The sequence below is a fragment of the Sorex araneus genome, chromosome 4 (assembly GCF_027595985.1).
Source record: "Sorex araneus isolate mSorAra2 chromosome 4, mSorAra2.pri, whole genome shotgun sequence".
Classification (NCBI taxonomy): Eukaryota; Metazoa; Chordata; class Mammalia; order Eulipotyphla; family Soricidae; genus Sorex; species Sorex araneus.
The window spans coordinates 77,226,520-77,240,981 of NC_073305.1; the positions used below are offsets into that span (position 1 = coordinate 77,226,520).

General features: G+C 57.7%; 1 protein-coding gene across 2 annotated transcripts in view; it reads right to left on the minus strand.

Annotated features, from left to right (window-relative positions):
* Positions 1-5,691: 5,691 nt before the first annotated feature.
* Positions 5,692-14,462, minus strand: part of CUL7 (cullin 7) — a 28,565-nt gene continuing 19,794 nt past the window's right edge. For both annotated transcript variants that reach the window (XM_055134397.1, XM_055134396.1), the window contains exons 20-26: positions 10,440-10,600; positions 10,096-10,312; positions 9,741-10,014; positions 6,693-6,838; positions 6,477-6,603; positions 6,187-6,392; positions 5,692-6,082 (exon numbers count right to left, since the gene is read on the minus strand). In XM_055134397.1, the coding sequence (XP_054990372.1) occupies positions 5,759-6,082; positions 6,187-6,392; positions 6,477-6,603; positions 6,693-6,838; positions 9,741-10,014; positions 10,096-10,312; positions 10,440-10,600 (1,455 nt within the window). In that variant the 3' untranslated portion in view covers positions 5,692-5,758. The remainder of the gene's footprint in view (positions 6,083-6,186; positions 6,393-6,476; positions 6,604-6,692; positions 6,839-9,740; positions 10,015-10,095; positions 10,313-10,439; positions 10,601-14,462) is intronic.

Sequence of the window (14,462 nt, forward strand, 5' to 3'; positions counted from 1 at the left end):
GGTGAGGGTGAGGTCTGCGGAGGCCAAAGCCTCTGTGTTGGGTGGGAGTGTGGAAACAGTTCAGCGCAGGGGGCTGGAGTGGTAGTGATAGCACAGTGGGGAGGGTGTTTGCTTTGCACAGGGCCAGGCCAGGTTCAATCCCCGGCATCCCATATGGTTCCCCAAGCATCACCAGGAGTGATTACTGAGGGCAGAGTCATAGCCAGATGTGGCCCCAAAACAAAACAACAAAAAATTGAACAAAACTAAGATGAGTCATGTTCTAGAGCAGTAGGCAGGCTGTCATCTCTGCCAGGGTTGCGACTCAGTGGCAGAGAGGCTGATGCCTTGAAGCAGCCAGGATGTCGGTGAGGGAGAATGGGAAGCGCAGGCATGAACTGTTCGCTGTTTCTGGGAGGGAAAAACGCATTTCTGGTGACAGACGTGAGGCAAAGTGTAGACGTATGCTTCTCCCTTGCTGCAGTGGTGGTGCAGGGAGGGCCGACCTAGGGTCAATCTCCGGCACCCCATGTGGTCCCCCGAGCACCACCAGGAGTGACCCCTGAGCATTACCGAGTATGTCCCAAAAAGCAAAAATAATTTTTTTTTTAAGAGAAGTATGCTGCTCAGGTCTGGGAGCTGGCACAGGGCATTGTACTGCCCAGACTTGCATGTGTGGGAGTCTCATTCCATCCCCAGCTCCACTTGGCCAGGGTCAAGGTAACCCAGTGGTGCTGAGGTAGCAGCTTGCTGCTTGCAGGGTTCCCAAAGTTCACTGTGTTACTCAGACACTATTATGCCCTTTTGGGCCACACTGGGTGATGCTCAATGATACTCTCTGCTGGGGTGGGTCACTCCTGGTAGTGTTCGGGGGATCTTGCTGTGCCAGACAGATTGAACCAAGTATGTCGCACTCAAGCATGTTGGGAGAAATAGTACAGGGATTGGACGTGTGTTTTGCTGTTCAAACCTGAGACATCACCAGATAGGGTTCCCTAAGCATCACTAGGGCTCACTCCTGAGCAGAGCCAGGAATAGCTCTTCCCCAAAAGGAAGTATTCCAAGGTGAGGGGGTTAGGCCTTAATTCCCGTACCATCTTGCCCTCGAGCTGGATCACAGTATGTGCATAACTTGAATGGGAGGGTCATGAAAACTCCGGCAGCACTAAAAGTTCATGAGTGTTAAAAGAGCAAAATCTTGTACGAAATTGAACTGCTAGGGATCAGAGCGATAAGACGGGTCCAGATGCTGGTGTTGCATGTGGCTGGTCCAGGTTGGTCCCTGGCATCACATACAGTCCCCCAGCACTGGCAGTAGTCACTGCTAAGCACAGCTGAGTGTGGCCAAACTTTCCCCCACCCCCCAAAATTTCAACCACATAATGGATCTGAGGTATTCCTGCCGGCACTCTCCAGATGGTGTTGCATTTCTTTTTTGTTGTTTGGGGTCATACCCGCCAGTGCTCAGGGCTTACTCCTGGCTCTCCTCTCAGGGATCACCATACAGAGTGCCAGTCAGACAGCACACCCGCTGTTCTGACAGTCCAGCCCCCAGATGTGTCGTATTCCTTGTGAAAAGTGGTCATGAGTGGAGAAAGCTAGAGCGAGGTTCTCCGTGTGCCTCAATGTGGCCAAACCCGTTCACGTGTTGCTGGGGGTGCAGAGAGCCAGTGCCCGGTCTCCCGGGGTTCAGCTGACAGGTGTCCTGAAACCGCCTTCGTCCTGTTGACTGAACTGCACAGGTCACAAGCCTTCCCCTTTGGTGAGGACCAGACAGGAGGCCTGGGAAACGGCCGCTGCCCGAGGCCTGCTGGGCTCTGACCTCACACACACCAAACAAGTCACTCCCTTCAAAGCCAACACAATTGTGATAGTGGTTGCACTATTGGGCCAGTGTTAATGGGGCAAATGGGCATTAACAATGGCCCAATAGTGCAGCCACTACCACAATTTTGTAACTTTGAGGGACCCCCAAAAGAAGCCACTCTTGGGGCCAGAGAGAGCACAGTGGGGAGGGTGCTTGCCTTGCTCGTGGCCAACCTGGGTTTGATTTCCAGCCTCCTGAGCCTTCGCCAAGCACCGTCAGGAGTGACCCTGGACTGCAGAGCCAAGAGTAAGCCCTGAGCACTACCAGGTGCGGTCAAAAAGGAAAATAGAAAAAAGGAACAAGCCCACATAGCCTCTGGCAGCATCACTCCCCGCAGCCTTAGGCAACCACTGGTCTCAGCTTTCCCTCTCTGGGCACAGCTGCCTGCTCAGGGCAGACGGGCTCAGGTGGCAACCCCAAGTCTGCCTAGAAGCGTTTGCCTTGTGAGGGTGCTCAGTGCCGAGGGCAGGCACAGGCTGGCACAGAAGGGAAGGGCCGCGTCAGGACAGCTGGCCCGACGCCTGGGACGGCCGGCACACTGGGCAGTGCAGAGGTGGGTGAGGTTATGTGCAGGCAGGGGCTGGGGGCTAAAGTGGGCATATTCCTAAGTGTCTGGAGGCTCGACCATTGCTGGGGGTTGCGACCAGGGGTCCAGTGTAGGACAAAGACAGTAATAGTCTCTCCTGCAGCAGGCCAGGACTGTCGCCGCATCAGGAGCTCCCAGCCCAGGGGCCGGAGAGCACAGTAGGTAGGCAATTGCTTTCTACCTGGCTGGCCCCAGCTCTGATCCCTCGCACCCCATATGGTCCCGGTACATCAGGATTGACCCCTGAGCACAATTAGGTATGTACCCAGCACCACCCCCTACTGGCTGGCCTGAGAATAGATTTGGAGGGGTGGTTCTTTGGGGTCTGGGGTCACACCCAGTGGAGCTGGGAGCTGCTCCCTCCGTGCTGGTGACTGAAGCCCACCCCCCGGTCCTGCACGCAAAGCCTGTTGGGGTCTCTTGGCCCCTGGTTTTCGCTGCTGTTTTACCTCTGCTTCCCTTTGATGGGAGCAGGGGCCGGGTGGCACACTTGGCAGTGTGCAGAGGGTGACGCTTCCATGACGCAGTGTCAGGGTGCACAGTGCTGCCGGGATCATGCTGGCATGTGGGGGCTTTCACTGGGGTTCGAGGGCCAGGGAGGTGGCTCAGCCGCGGCGTGTTCCCTGGCTAGGATGTCTGTCACCACAGAAACACAAAGGGGACATGGCAGCCTCTCCCTCAGACGGGCCCCCTGTGACGCCCTCCCAGGGCCTGAGGGTCAGGTCCCCCCCGCACAGGCGCTTTGGGGGCGGGTGGGGGAGGGGAATCTCCAATGGGAAAGGAGGGCTCAGAGCAGGAGAACCCCAAGGGTCGGGAGCCTGGCTCAGCCGCTGGAAGACTGGCAGGGTTTCTCTGGCCTGTTTTTGGGTCCCAGCTGGCAAGCTCAGGGTTCTCTTGGCGGGGCTCGGGCATCAAACCCACTGCCCGTGCAGAGCAGTCACCTTCCCCACTGCCACCCTCCAGCTGTGCGGGCTCCTGTGGGGGGTGCAGAGCAGCCCAGGCGACAAACCGCAGCCACGTGTGTTGTGGGGCCTGCCATGGCTCAATATGGCTGTCCCACGGCTCAGTCGGCTGCCAGACTGCGGAACAGAGCAAGCAGGGGCCCCTGCGTCCTGGGGGCCCGCCTTTGCCGTCTGCTTTGTCACCTCTTCCAGGGCATACGATGATCCAACCTTTCAGAGTCCAGCTTCTGGGGCTGGAGCGATAGCACAGCGGGTAGGGCGTTTCCCTTGCATGAGGCTGACCCGGGTTCGGTTCCCAGCATCCCATAAGGTCTCCCAAGCACTTCCAAGAGTAATTCCTGAGTGCAGAGCCAGAAGAAACCCCTGTACATTGCCGGGTGTGACCCAAAAAGCAAAAAACAAACAAACAAACAAACAAACAAAAAACACACCAGAATGGGGGCCTGGGCAAAGTAAGGATTCAAGTGTCCTAACCCCTATACCCCCAGCCTCTCCTACACCATGAGGCCGAGTTGGAAAGACTCCATCGACTGAACATGGGAGCTGAGCCTCACCTGCCTTAAGCATCTCCGCACACCTTTGTTAGCTTCGAGTACAGCAAGACCATTTGCTGGAGGGGAGTTATTTGGGGTCCACTCCTGGCTGGGCATGGAGGTCATTCCCGGCAGTGCTCAAGGGACGTGTCGTGCAGGGGCCTTGAAAGCACGGCGGCTCCCAGACAAGCATGTGCTTGGCTCAGCCATGCCCAGCCCCAGCCCCATGCAGCCGCTGGCCACCCTGGAGGGTAAGGAGTGTCTGCGGCTTCCCGCCCCGTGGCTGGGGGCACCACAGGTCTCTGGCCCTGCCCAGGTTCAGGGGGATGAACCAGACCCACGCCAGGGAAAAGCACACAACCGGAAAAGGATTCCTACGAGTGCCGGTCACTTTCCCACCATCATAAAGCCAAAAAAGCTGGGCTGGGAGATGGCCCAGAGGCTGGAAGCACGTGCAAAGCATTCAGAGCACACAGGTGCCCCCGCCCCCAACCACCACCTCTAAATGAAACCATCTCAACTTTTTTTCAGGTTTTTTTTTTTGTTTCTTGGATCATACCTGGCGATGCTCAGGGGTTACTCCTGGCTCTGCACTCAGGAATCAGTCCTGGCAGTGCTCAGGAGACCGTATGGGATGCTGGGAATTGAACCCAGGTCGGCCGCGTGCAAGGCAAACGCCCTACTCATCGTGGTATGACTCCAGCCCCCTTTTTCAGTTTTTAGGTTATACCCAGCAATGGTCAGGGCTGACTCCTGGTGGGCTCAGGGATCATATGGGATGCTGGGCATCAAACCCGGGTCAGCTGCATGCAAGGCAAATGCCCCTCCCATACTGTACTATCTCTCCAGCCTAAAAACCTTTGTACCTTGGGGACCATCTATATTCCAAATCTGAGTTCTGGGGCCAGAGAGTATCTCAACAGCTTGAACCCACACTTTGCATGGAAGAGGCCCGAGTTTGATCCCTGGTACTGCATGGTCCCCAAGTCCTGCCAGGAGTGACCCCTGAGCACTGTTGCCTGTGGTCCCCACCCCAAACATTCCAAATCTCAGTTCTAGGTGGTACCCAGCTCCCTCTGAACCGCAGGAACCCTGGGCTCAGGGGCTGGGGGGCATTTCTGTCTTCCACTGGCAGCATGGCCTGACCCGGGGCCCACCTGGACTGCTGTGTGCTTCTGGGGAGGGTGCAGCCAGGAGTCACCTCACCTGCTTCCCCACTGCTTCATGACTGAGGGTGGCAGCGCTCTGCGTCCCCCCTGGGATGCGACTAAAGGGGGACTCCTGGCCCAACCTGTGCCAAAGGCCACGCCCTCCTCAGAGGGTCCCCAACTTCAGTGCAGTTCCACACGCCAGGACAAGGGACACCCTGGGCCCGCTGCCCAGGCACAGGCATGGTGGGCTGGGGGCTCCTGCCTTGTCGCCGCATCCCCTCCAAGAAGGGGAAAAGCTCCATCTGGTCTACCGACCCCCCGCCCAGGAGGGGACACCAAGCCACTGAGGGCACCAGCTGCCGAGGGCCAGAGGGCGGGCAGCACTCGCCAGGAACGGCGCCTCCTGCTCTGCACACAGCACACCCGGCCTTAGAAGGAAGAGCTCACTGGGCCAGAGGGTCCAGCAGGGAGGGCGCTTGCCCTGCATGTGGGTTAACAGGGATGCAATCCCCAGCACCCCGTAGGACCCCCTGACCCCTGACCACCACCGAGATTCCTGAGTGCAGAGCCAGGAGTAACCCCTGAGCAATAAATAAATAAATAAATAAAAGCATCACCCTCCTGCACTTTTATTTTGGTAGCCAGCCGGGCCCCACCCAGCCCGCAGCCCAGCTCCAGGGCTACCGGAAGGTGGAGAAGCTCTGGGTGCCGGCGCCCGAGGCGTAGGGGACGCCCCGGGAGCGGATCTGCAGGGTGTGGAAGGTGAGGGGGGGGTTGGGGCCTGAGGAGCGGGGGTTCAGGGACTCGGTGTGAGGCTCCACGACTGTCACGGGCACGGCGTAGGACAGCATCTGTGGCCGGCCCTCCTGGCGCCTCAATGTGCCCTTGCCCAGGAGGTGCAGGATGCAGGCCAGCACATCCGTGCTGCTGCACGCGGCGCCCCGGCCCAGGCTGTTGACCAGGCCCCGGGGCGGGCACGGGCCCTTCTGCCAGGCCTCCAGCACCTGCGTGGAGAAAGGGGGTAGTCAGGGCCCAGCCCAGCCCTGCGGCTGGCCAGACAGGAAGTCCCCATGGCAAACAGGGTGGGAGGCACCCCGGGCCCACCCACCAGGCAGACCAGCCGGTTGACGTGCAGCCCCTCGTCCCCCTGCGCCTTGAGGATGCGGACGATGAGGCAGTTGAGAAGGTTCCGTCTCTTCTCCATGTTGCGGCCCTCCTCGTCCTCAGCGCTCTGGTATGTCGGAGGGGGGATGAGCCACACGCTGGCCCTCCTCGGCTGGGGCTCGTCCCAGTCCTCTCGGACCCTGAGCAGCCCTGTAAGGAGAGTGGGTCACCATAGGGAGTGGGTGAGGCGGGGGGGAGCCGCGCAGGGCCCGGCTGTCCACCCCGGGGGCCTACCTCCAGGGACGTCCTTGGGCTTCTGCAGCTCCAGGGGGCCTCGCGGGGCTGTGAGGGGCTCAATGGCCTGGTCCAGGATGTCGGGAGAGAGCCCGGACAGTGCCTGCAGGCTCTCCACGGACACGGCCTGCGTGGGGTTGGACCAGGGCTGTCACACCTGTGGCCTCCCCAGGTGTGAGGCTGGGCGGGACGGAGCCGGGGGGAGGGGGCGGTCACCTGCAGGTCATTGAGGTGCAGCAGCAGCCACATCTGCACGGTGGACACATGCAGGGTCTGGTCCCCGAACTGCAGCTCCGCCCGGCCCAGCCACGTCCACTGCAGCCGCTTTGGGGCACCCTGCTCCAGGGCTGGGTAGCTGTGACCTGGGGACCGGGAGAGGAGGGAGGGGCTGCAGGGGGCGTCCCTGGGCAGGCTTCATTCTGTTCATCCCCGAGTATGGACACAGGGGTTCCTGACCTGCCTTCTCTGTGCCTGCCTGCAGGTGCACCTCAGGGGGCTGCAGCCCCCCACCCCCCGGGCAGGTCTGGGGCACCCCAGGGCTGGAACCCGGCCACATGCACGCCAGGAGGATGCTCCAGTCTGCTGAACTATCCCCCCGAACCCCGAGTTCTTTTCTGCTCCTTTTGGGAGCTGAAGCAAGGTCGTGAGGCAGGGCCCGGCTCTCTTCAAACCAAAAGATCAGGGGGCCGGAGCGATTGGATGGTGGAGAGGACAGCAGGCCCGGGTCCATCCCCGGCATCCCATATGGTCTCCAGAGCCGCCGGGAGTGACTCCTGAGGGCAGAGCCAGGAGGAACCCCCAGCACTGTTGGGTGTGGCCCAACAACCAAACTGGTGGACAATCAACCAGAACATGGGCTCAGGAAGGCCCGAGTCTCCCAGGGCACAGCTCCCAGAGGTCACGTGTGAGTCTCATTTCCTCTTGGTCCCTCACCCAGCCGCCCAGCCCAGGGATCGGTCCCACTGTCCCCCAACACCCCTACACTCCCCACACCACATGCCCTACAATCCATGCCCCCACACTCCCCCCTACACTCCACACCCCCATACACTCCCTATACTACACTCCCCCCTCCATTGCCCCTACACACTCCCCCATACAATCCATTACTCCCCTATACACAACCCTGACAATCCGCTCCCCCCAGCCTCCCCCCTACAATCCAATACCCCGACACACACCCCTCTACAAACATTGGGTTGTCCTTGCTCCTCCTGCGGGGAGCTTAGGTTTACTGAGTTACTCCCACAAGAGAGCTCCTGAGCCACACCCAATTCCATCACACGCTAATAATCTTAGATTGCTTTTTCTTCTATCCTTTATGTCATTCGCCTGGTTTCGCAATGTCCCTTTGGTACAGACACAGGAAGACAGTTGATGCTATGCTTTGTAACATGGGAGTTAAGTGACTCCAAAATAATATTTACTCCTAAGCATCCTTCATATTTCCTTAAGTCTCAGTTGCCTTTACTTCCTAACACCTGCAAAAGGAGGGTCCCAACGAATGGACTAGATGGACCCAGGGCAAGCTGTAAGCTACCCTGGCATCAAAAAGGGAAAAGCTAAGTACCAGAAGTATAATAAGTCAAAAGCATTGTCATGGAACAAACTCTGAAATGACCCAAAAGAAGTAACTGCATAAGGACCCTGCTGGGGTTATGAAAGACTCACCTGGCCTGAGGACCGTGGTCTGGGATATACAGCGAGATGTCCCCAGGAAGAGCCAACCTATAAGCTTAATATATCTCTTACTGTGTTCATACAAAATGACTAGAAGTATGATAAGAAGTACATTTACTCTCATTGTTTCAATGGATTACCAGCTGAGGAAAGGAGAAAGCAATTCACCCTGGATGGAATCCGGCCTTTGAGCAGATCTCCTAGTAATCTAGAGTGCTGAACCCTCCCATGAGATTTTGTCCTAGAGTTAATCTCCTAGAACTTCCCCTGAAGGGGTGGCTTTACCTCTGTTTGTTGTTATGACAACTTTCAGCCCCATCTACTCGTACCCCACCCTTCATGCTGTATAACCATGCTGAGGGCAAAGGTCGAGGACTCTGAGGATGAGGATGAGAGAACTATGATGACTGGGATGACGACCCAAACTACGACTATGATTGTGCTGTCAGGGGAGATCGGACTACGCAGGAGAGGAGAGAGTAATAAACTGACTACCAGCAAGCCCTGGGCCCTGTTTCTCCGTTCCCCCCATCCTTCATCTGTCCTTCGCCAGGGGCTGGACAGGAGGACACTCTCAGCCACCGTGTGCTCGAGTCCCGCACACCCACGCTCTTCCTTGAAACGCACAGTCCCCCCTCCCCTACACGCCACATCCCTATCTTGGATTCTGACCAGGAGGCACATCCTAGCACTGACCAAACACGGTTCTTTGTTTTTGTTTTTTTTTTCCCCTTTAGATTTTTGCTTACTCCTGGCTCTGTACTCAGGAATTACTCCTGGTGGTGCGGGGTGGGGGGCGGTGGGAGACCAAATGGGATTGAACCTTGAACCTGGGTCGGCCACATATAAAGCTAACTCCCCACCTGCTGTACTATCACTCCAGCCCTGAAAACACCCTTTCTGGTGGCCTCAGAAGTCTCCAGTCTCCATCCTGTCAAAACAGCCGATGAATCCTGGGTCTCAATTTTTCTTTGGCAGTGGGTATCCCATGGTGCTCGGGGGCCAAGGGGTGTTGGGGACTGACCCCAGAGCCACATATTCACCCAGGAAACCCATCAGTCCTGGATCTGTTTGGGGTTTTTGGTTTTGTTTCGGGGGTGGGGGGGAGCCACACCTGGCCGTTCCCAGGGGTTAGTCTTAGCTGGGCCAGGGACTGTGCAGGGCCAGGGCTGTGGCCCCAGGCTCCTGCATGCAAGGATGTGCTCCAGCCCTCTGACCCATCTCCCCCGGCATCTCAGAGCAGAAAGGACATCAGTCTGGGGATGTGGTGCTAGAAAGCCCCTGCCCCCCACTATTTTGTTTTGCTTAGTTTGGGGGCCACACCCAGTGATGCTCAGGGTAACTCCTGGCTCTGTGCTCAGGGATCACTCCTGGCGGTGCTCGGGGGACCATATGGGACGCCGGGAACCGAACCCAGGTCAGCTGCGTGCAAGGCAAACACTATTCCTGCTGTACTGTCGCTCTGGCCCCACTCTGGCCCCTTCTTCTCACACCCCACCCCCTGCGCCCCGAAACCATAGACTCCCCACCCGGCGCCCACCCCCGCGTGCCGCCCGTGGCCCAGGCCCTCCACAGGCTCCTCACTCTTGCGGTAGAAGTTGGAGTATCGGTTCAAGGTGCCCCTCAGGTAGGCGGGGAGGCAGACTCTGGGGTTGAGCATGTGGGAGATGGAGGCGGTGGGCCAGCAGCGGGGGGCCAGGACCAGCACGCACACTTCGGGCATGGCGCCCTCGTAGTACAGGTCCTCATCCTCATCCTCATCCTCGTCCTCGTCCTCCGAGCCCGCGGCCGCTGCAGCCGCCCCGGTTTCTTCAGCTTGCCCCTCCTTCCTCCCCTGGTGCTGCTCCTCGCGGCCCACCTAGGGGAGGAGGAGCGGGGAGTCCCTGAGCAGGGGGTCGACGTGGCACAGCCCCCCTCCTGGGCCCGCCGGCCCCCCCACCTGCATTCTCTTCTCCGTGTCCTCCAGCTTCAGGAGCTCCTGATCCAGCCGCTGTAGCTGGTATACTTGGAACTGGCGCTGCAGCTCCTCGGAGGCGCTCAGACTCCGCAGCATCTGCTGGGGGAGGCGGTTGGGGAAGCAGAGGCCGATCTGCTCCAGCACGGCCCCCTCCAGCCAGTTCGAGCCCATGCCAAGGAGACGGTCCGCCATGTAGTGTCTGCAGCACACACAGCCCAGGGGCGGCCTCAGGGGGACCCTGGGCACGGCCGGCCCAGCCTCCTGCCTGCCCCCCCACACCCGACCCCGCCCTGCCCCGGGGCCGGCACACTGGCCCCCCCACTCACTGGTAGTAGTGCTCAAAGGTGCTGGCGATCTCCAGCCCACTGAAGGTGGGCACTGTCTCCAGGCACCGCTGCAGCTGCGCCAGCATCTCCAGCCCGCGGGCCCCGCCGATGCGGCTGCCCTGGATCCGCTGGTCAATGTGGCGGGCAAACTGCTCGCTCACCTGGGCAGGAGGGCGGCGGGAAGACCGTCACTCGAGGGTGGGCGGAGGAGGGGAGGTGGGGGGGCTCACTACTCGCCAGAACGCTCTGCTGAGACTCAGCACGTGCTTTGCTTTGAGAACCGGGTTCCCTCCCCAGCTACGCAAGGTCCGTGAGCACTAATGGGGGGGGCTCAAATTACACAACAAATAAATAGGAACTATGAGTCAGGGCTGGAGAGACAATACAGTGGGTATCTGCTCTGCACACAGCCTGGGCAGATCCAATCCCCGGCACCCTATATGGTCCCCTGAACATAGTCCTGAGCACAGAGCCAGGAGTAAGCCCTGAACCCAGCCAGACGTGACATAACCCCCCAACCAAAAGAAAAAAAAAGATTAAAATTGTTGGCTCTTTGGGGGTCGGGGGCACCACACCCAATGCTGCTCAGGGTTCACTCCTGGCTCTGCACTGAGGGATGACTTGAGGAGGTGCTCGGGGATCATCAGGTGCCAAGGACTGAACTGGGTTGGTCTCGTGCAGGTAAGCACCCGATGGGCTGTGCCATACCTATCTCTCTGGCCCCAACTAAAGTGTTTTGGCAGAGTTTGGAGATAATATGCGGCCAACGGCAACAGAGCCTGAGAACTGATGTACAGAAATGAGCTTGCAGGGAGTTTCGACTGGGTATGTGGGGTGGGCAAGTTGAGGAGAGAACCCCAAGACATTGGGACAGACACTCGTGGAGAGGGAGGTATTAAGACATCGGCTGCACAGATCCCCAGCAGGGACAGTACTGCCAATCAATGCCTAAAATCACGGAATGAAGAAATATGTATACTTAACAAACTAAAACGCTGTGCTCCTTTTCACCTGAGCATGTCTAATACTAAACAGCCTCAAGCAGAGCATGAGCCTGGCATGTGCAAGGGGCCTGGGGCTGAGATCTGCACTACACGATCACTCCCCCAGCAGTACAGAGGTAACCCCTACAGAAACTTTTTTTTTTTTTATTTTTTAGGTTTTTGGGTCACACCTGGCGATGCACAGGGGTTATTCCTGGCTCTACACTCAGGAATTACTCCTGGCGGTGCTCAGGGGACCATATGGGATGCTGGGAATCGAACCCGGGTCGGCCGCGTGCAAGGCAAACGCCCTACCCGCTGTGCTATCGCTCCAGCCCCCCCTACAGAAACTTTTTAAAACAGATTTCTTCTGGGGGGAATCACACCTGGCTGTTCTCTGTGCTCAGGGATCACTCCAGGTGGGCTCAGGGGACCATGTGGGACGAGGGGGATAGAACCCAGGCTGGCAGCATGCAAGGCAAGCGCCCCACCCATTGTACTACCCTCTCTGCACCCCCCCCAAAAAAAAAAAAACTAAAAAAAAAACCAAAAAAACAAAAAACAAAGGCAGGCTGGAGCAATAGTACAGCAAGGCACTTGCTTTGCCCGTGGCTGACTGGGGGTCCACTGCCAGCACCCCATATGGTCTCCCAAGTCCCAGTAGAAACGATTCCTGAACTCAGAGCCAGGAGGAAGCCCTGAGTACAGCTGGGTGTAACCCAAAACACCAACAGGAATGACAAGGCCTGTAGGGATAGTAGGTGGAGAGACAGCCTTGCATGCAGCTGACCCCAGATCCACGCCCCCCCCCCCCCCCCGCCAAGACCTCCCTTGAGCAGCCCTGGGGCAGCCTGGGTTTATGCAAAGTTTTGGGGCTGGAGCGATAGCAGAGTGGGTAGCGCGTTTGCCTTGCACGTGCCAACCTGGGTTTGATTCCCAGCATCCCATATGGTCCCCTGAGGGGCTGGAGCAATAGCACAGCGGGCAGGGCGTTTGCCTTGCCTGCGGCCGACCCGGGTTCTAATCCCAGCATCCCATATGGTCCCCTGAGCACCGCCAGGGGTAATTCCTGAGTGAAGAGCCAGGAGTAACCCCTGTGCATCGCCGGGTGTGACCCCCCCAAAAAAAAAAGATTTATGCAAAGTTTTATTTGACTTTTGTGGGGATGTGGGGAGCACACCTGGAGTGCCTCAAAGGCTACTCTGGGGGCTGGAGCGATAGCACAGCGGGTAGGGTGTTTGCCTTGCACACGGCCGACCCGGGTTCAATTCCCAGCATCCCGTATGGTCCCCTGAGCACTGCCAGGGGTAATTCCTGAGTGCAGAGCCAAGAGTGACTCCTGTGCATCATCGGGTGTGACCCAAAAAATAAAAAAAAAAAAGGGCTACTCCGAGCTCAGTGCTTGCGGGTCCCTCCCAGGAAGCTTTGGGTGCCACGCAGTGTCAGGAATGGAACTCAAAACTCCTCCATGCAAGGCACCATCCACTCAGTCTAGTGAGCCATCTCTCCAGCCCTTATGCAAAAGTTTTATCTATTTACTTATTTTGACTTTGGGGCCACACCCAGTGGTGCTCAGGACTTACTCCTGGCTCTGTGCTCAAGCATCACTCCGGGGTGTGCTCCGGGAGCCATACTGGGCACCAGGAATTGAACCTGGGTCAGCTGTGTGCAAGGCACAGGCCTTACCCACTGTACTATCTCTCTGGCCCCCCCATGCGAAAGTTTTTAATGGGAACAAAGAGTAACTTGATAAGGCTTTTAATGGAAAGGTCCAAAGAAATCAGACCATTTTCCCATTGATAATAATAAATTTTTAGGGGCCACAGTGACGGTGCTGTGGGTTGCCTTGCACGTGGCCAACCCAGGTTCAATCCTCGGTTCAATCGTGTAAAACAGAGGAAAGAAATGGAGATCTATTAGAACAGCATCCTGTGATCACTTGTCATTTTGTTCTTCCCGGTTTCCCCTGGGGACCCCTGAGGCTCTGGGCACACGTGCGTGTCGGGGACTAAGCTCAGGGCATCCCACTCGCTCGCTGCCAGCCTACCTGCTGGCCACCTCCTGGGTCCCCAGGGTGCTTCTCTGCAGCACGGGGGACTGGATTGTGAGACACCCACGCTGGCCCTCTAAGCCAGCGTCCAGACCTTCACGTCTGTCCTGTGTTCTGGGGAGCCTCCCAGCGGTGCTGAGGGGGTCCCTCACTGTCATTCTCAGCCAGCATGGCAATGACACAGTGGAGAGCCATGGGCTGTGGCGTTGCTCGGGACCTAGTGTCAGCAATCAGCCTGGCAGTGCAGGGGGGGGGTCTCCTCGGCTGCACCCCGAGACGCTTGGGGACCGGACCGTGTAGTGGCCAAGATTAAAACTGAGTTGGCTGGGACCAGAGCGGTAATACAGCTGGTAGGGCTCTTGCATGGCACTCGACCAACCTGGGGTTGATCCCCAGGAACCCATATGGTCCCCTAAGCACTGCCAGTATTTCCTGAGTGCAGAGTTGGGAGTGAACCCCTGAGTATCGGCAAGCGTGGGCCCAAACCAAAAAATAATAACAATAACAAAATACTGGGTTGGCTGTGTGCAAAGTCCTACCCACTGCACTCTCTCTCTCTGGCCTCCCACATTTTAAAAAAAAAATTTAACTTTACCTTAGTCACCGTGATTCATAATAGTGTGAAAGCAGGTTTCACGCATAGAACATTCCAGCACCAGAGTGTCTTAGTACACTTCTGCACCAGTGTCCAGGGCATCTCCTCCTCCTGTCCTCTGCCCCCCTCAGCCACTTCTTTTTCGGTTTACCTTTAGGCCACACCTGGCATTGCTCTGTGCGCAGGGTTCATATGGGATTTGGGGGTTCAAAGCAAGTGCCCCACCTTTTCAACTCCCGATCTTTTCGGGCCACATCTGTCTGTACTCAAGGGACCATATGTGATGCTGAGGATAGAAGCCGCATCAGCTGTGGACAAGGGAAGTGCTCAACCCGCTGTACTATCACTCTGGACCCACTTGGTTTTACATATATATATATATATATATATATATA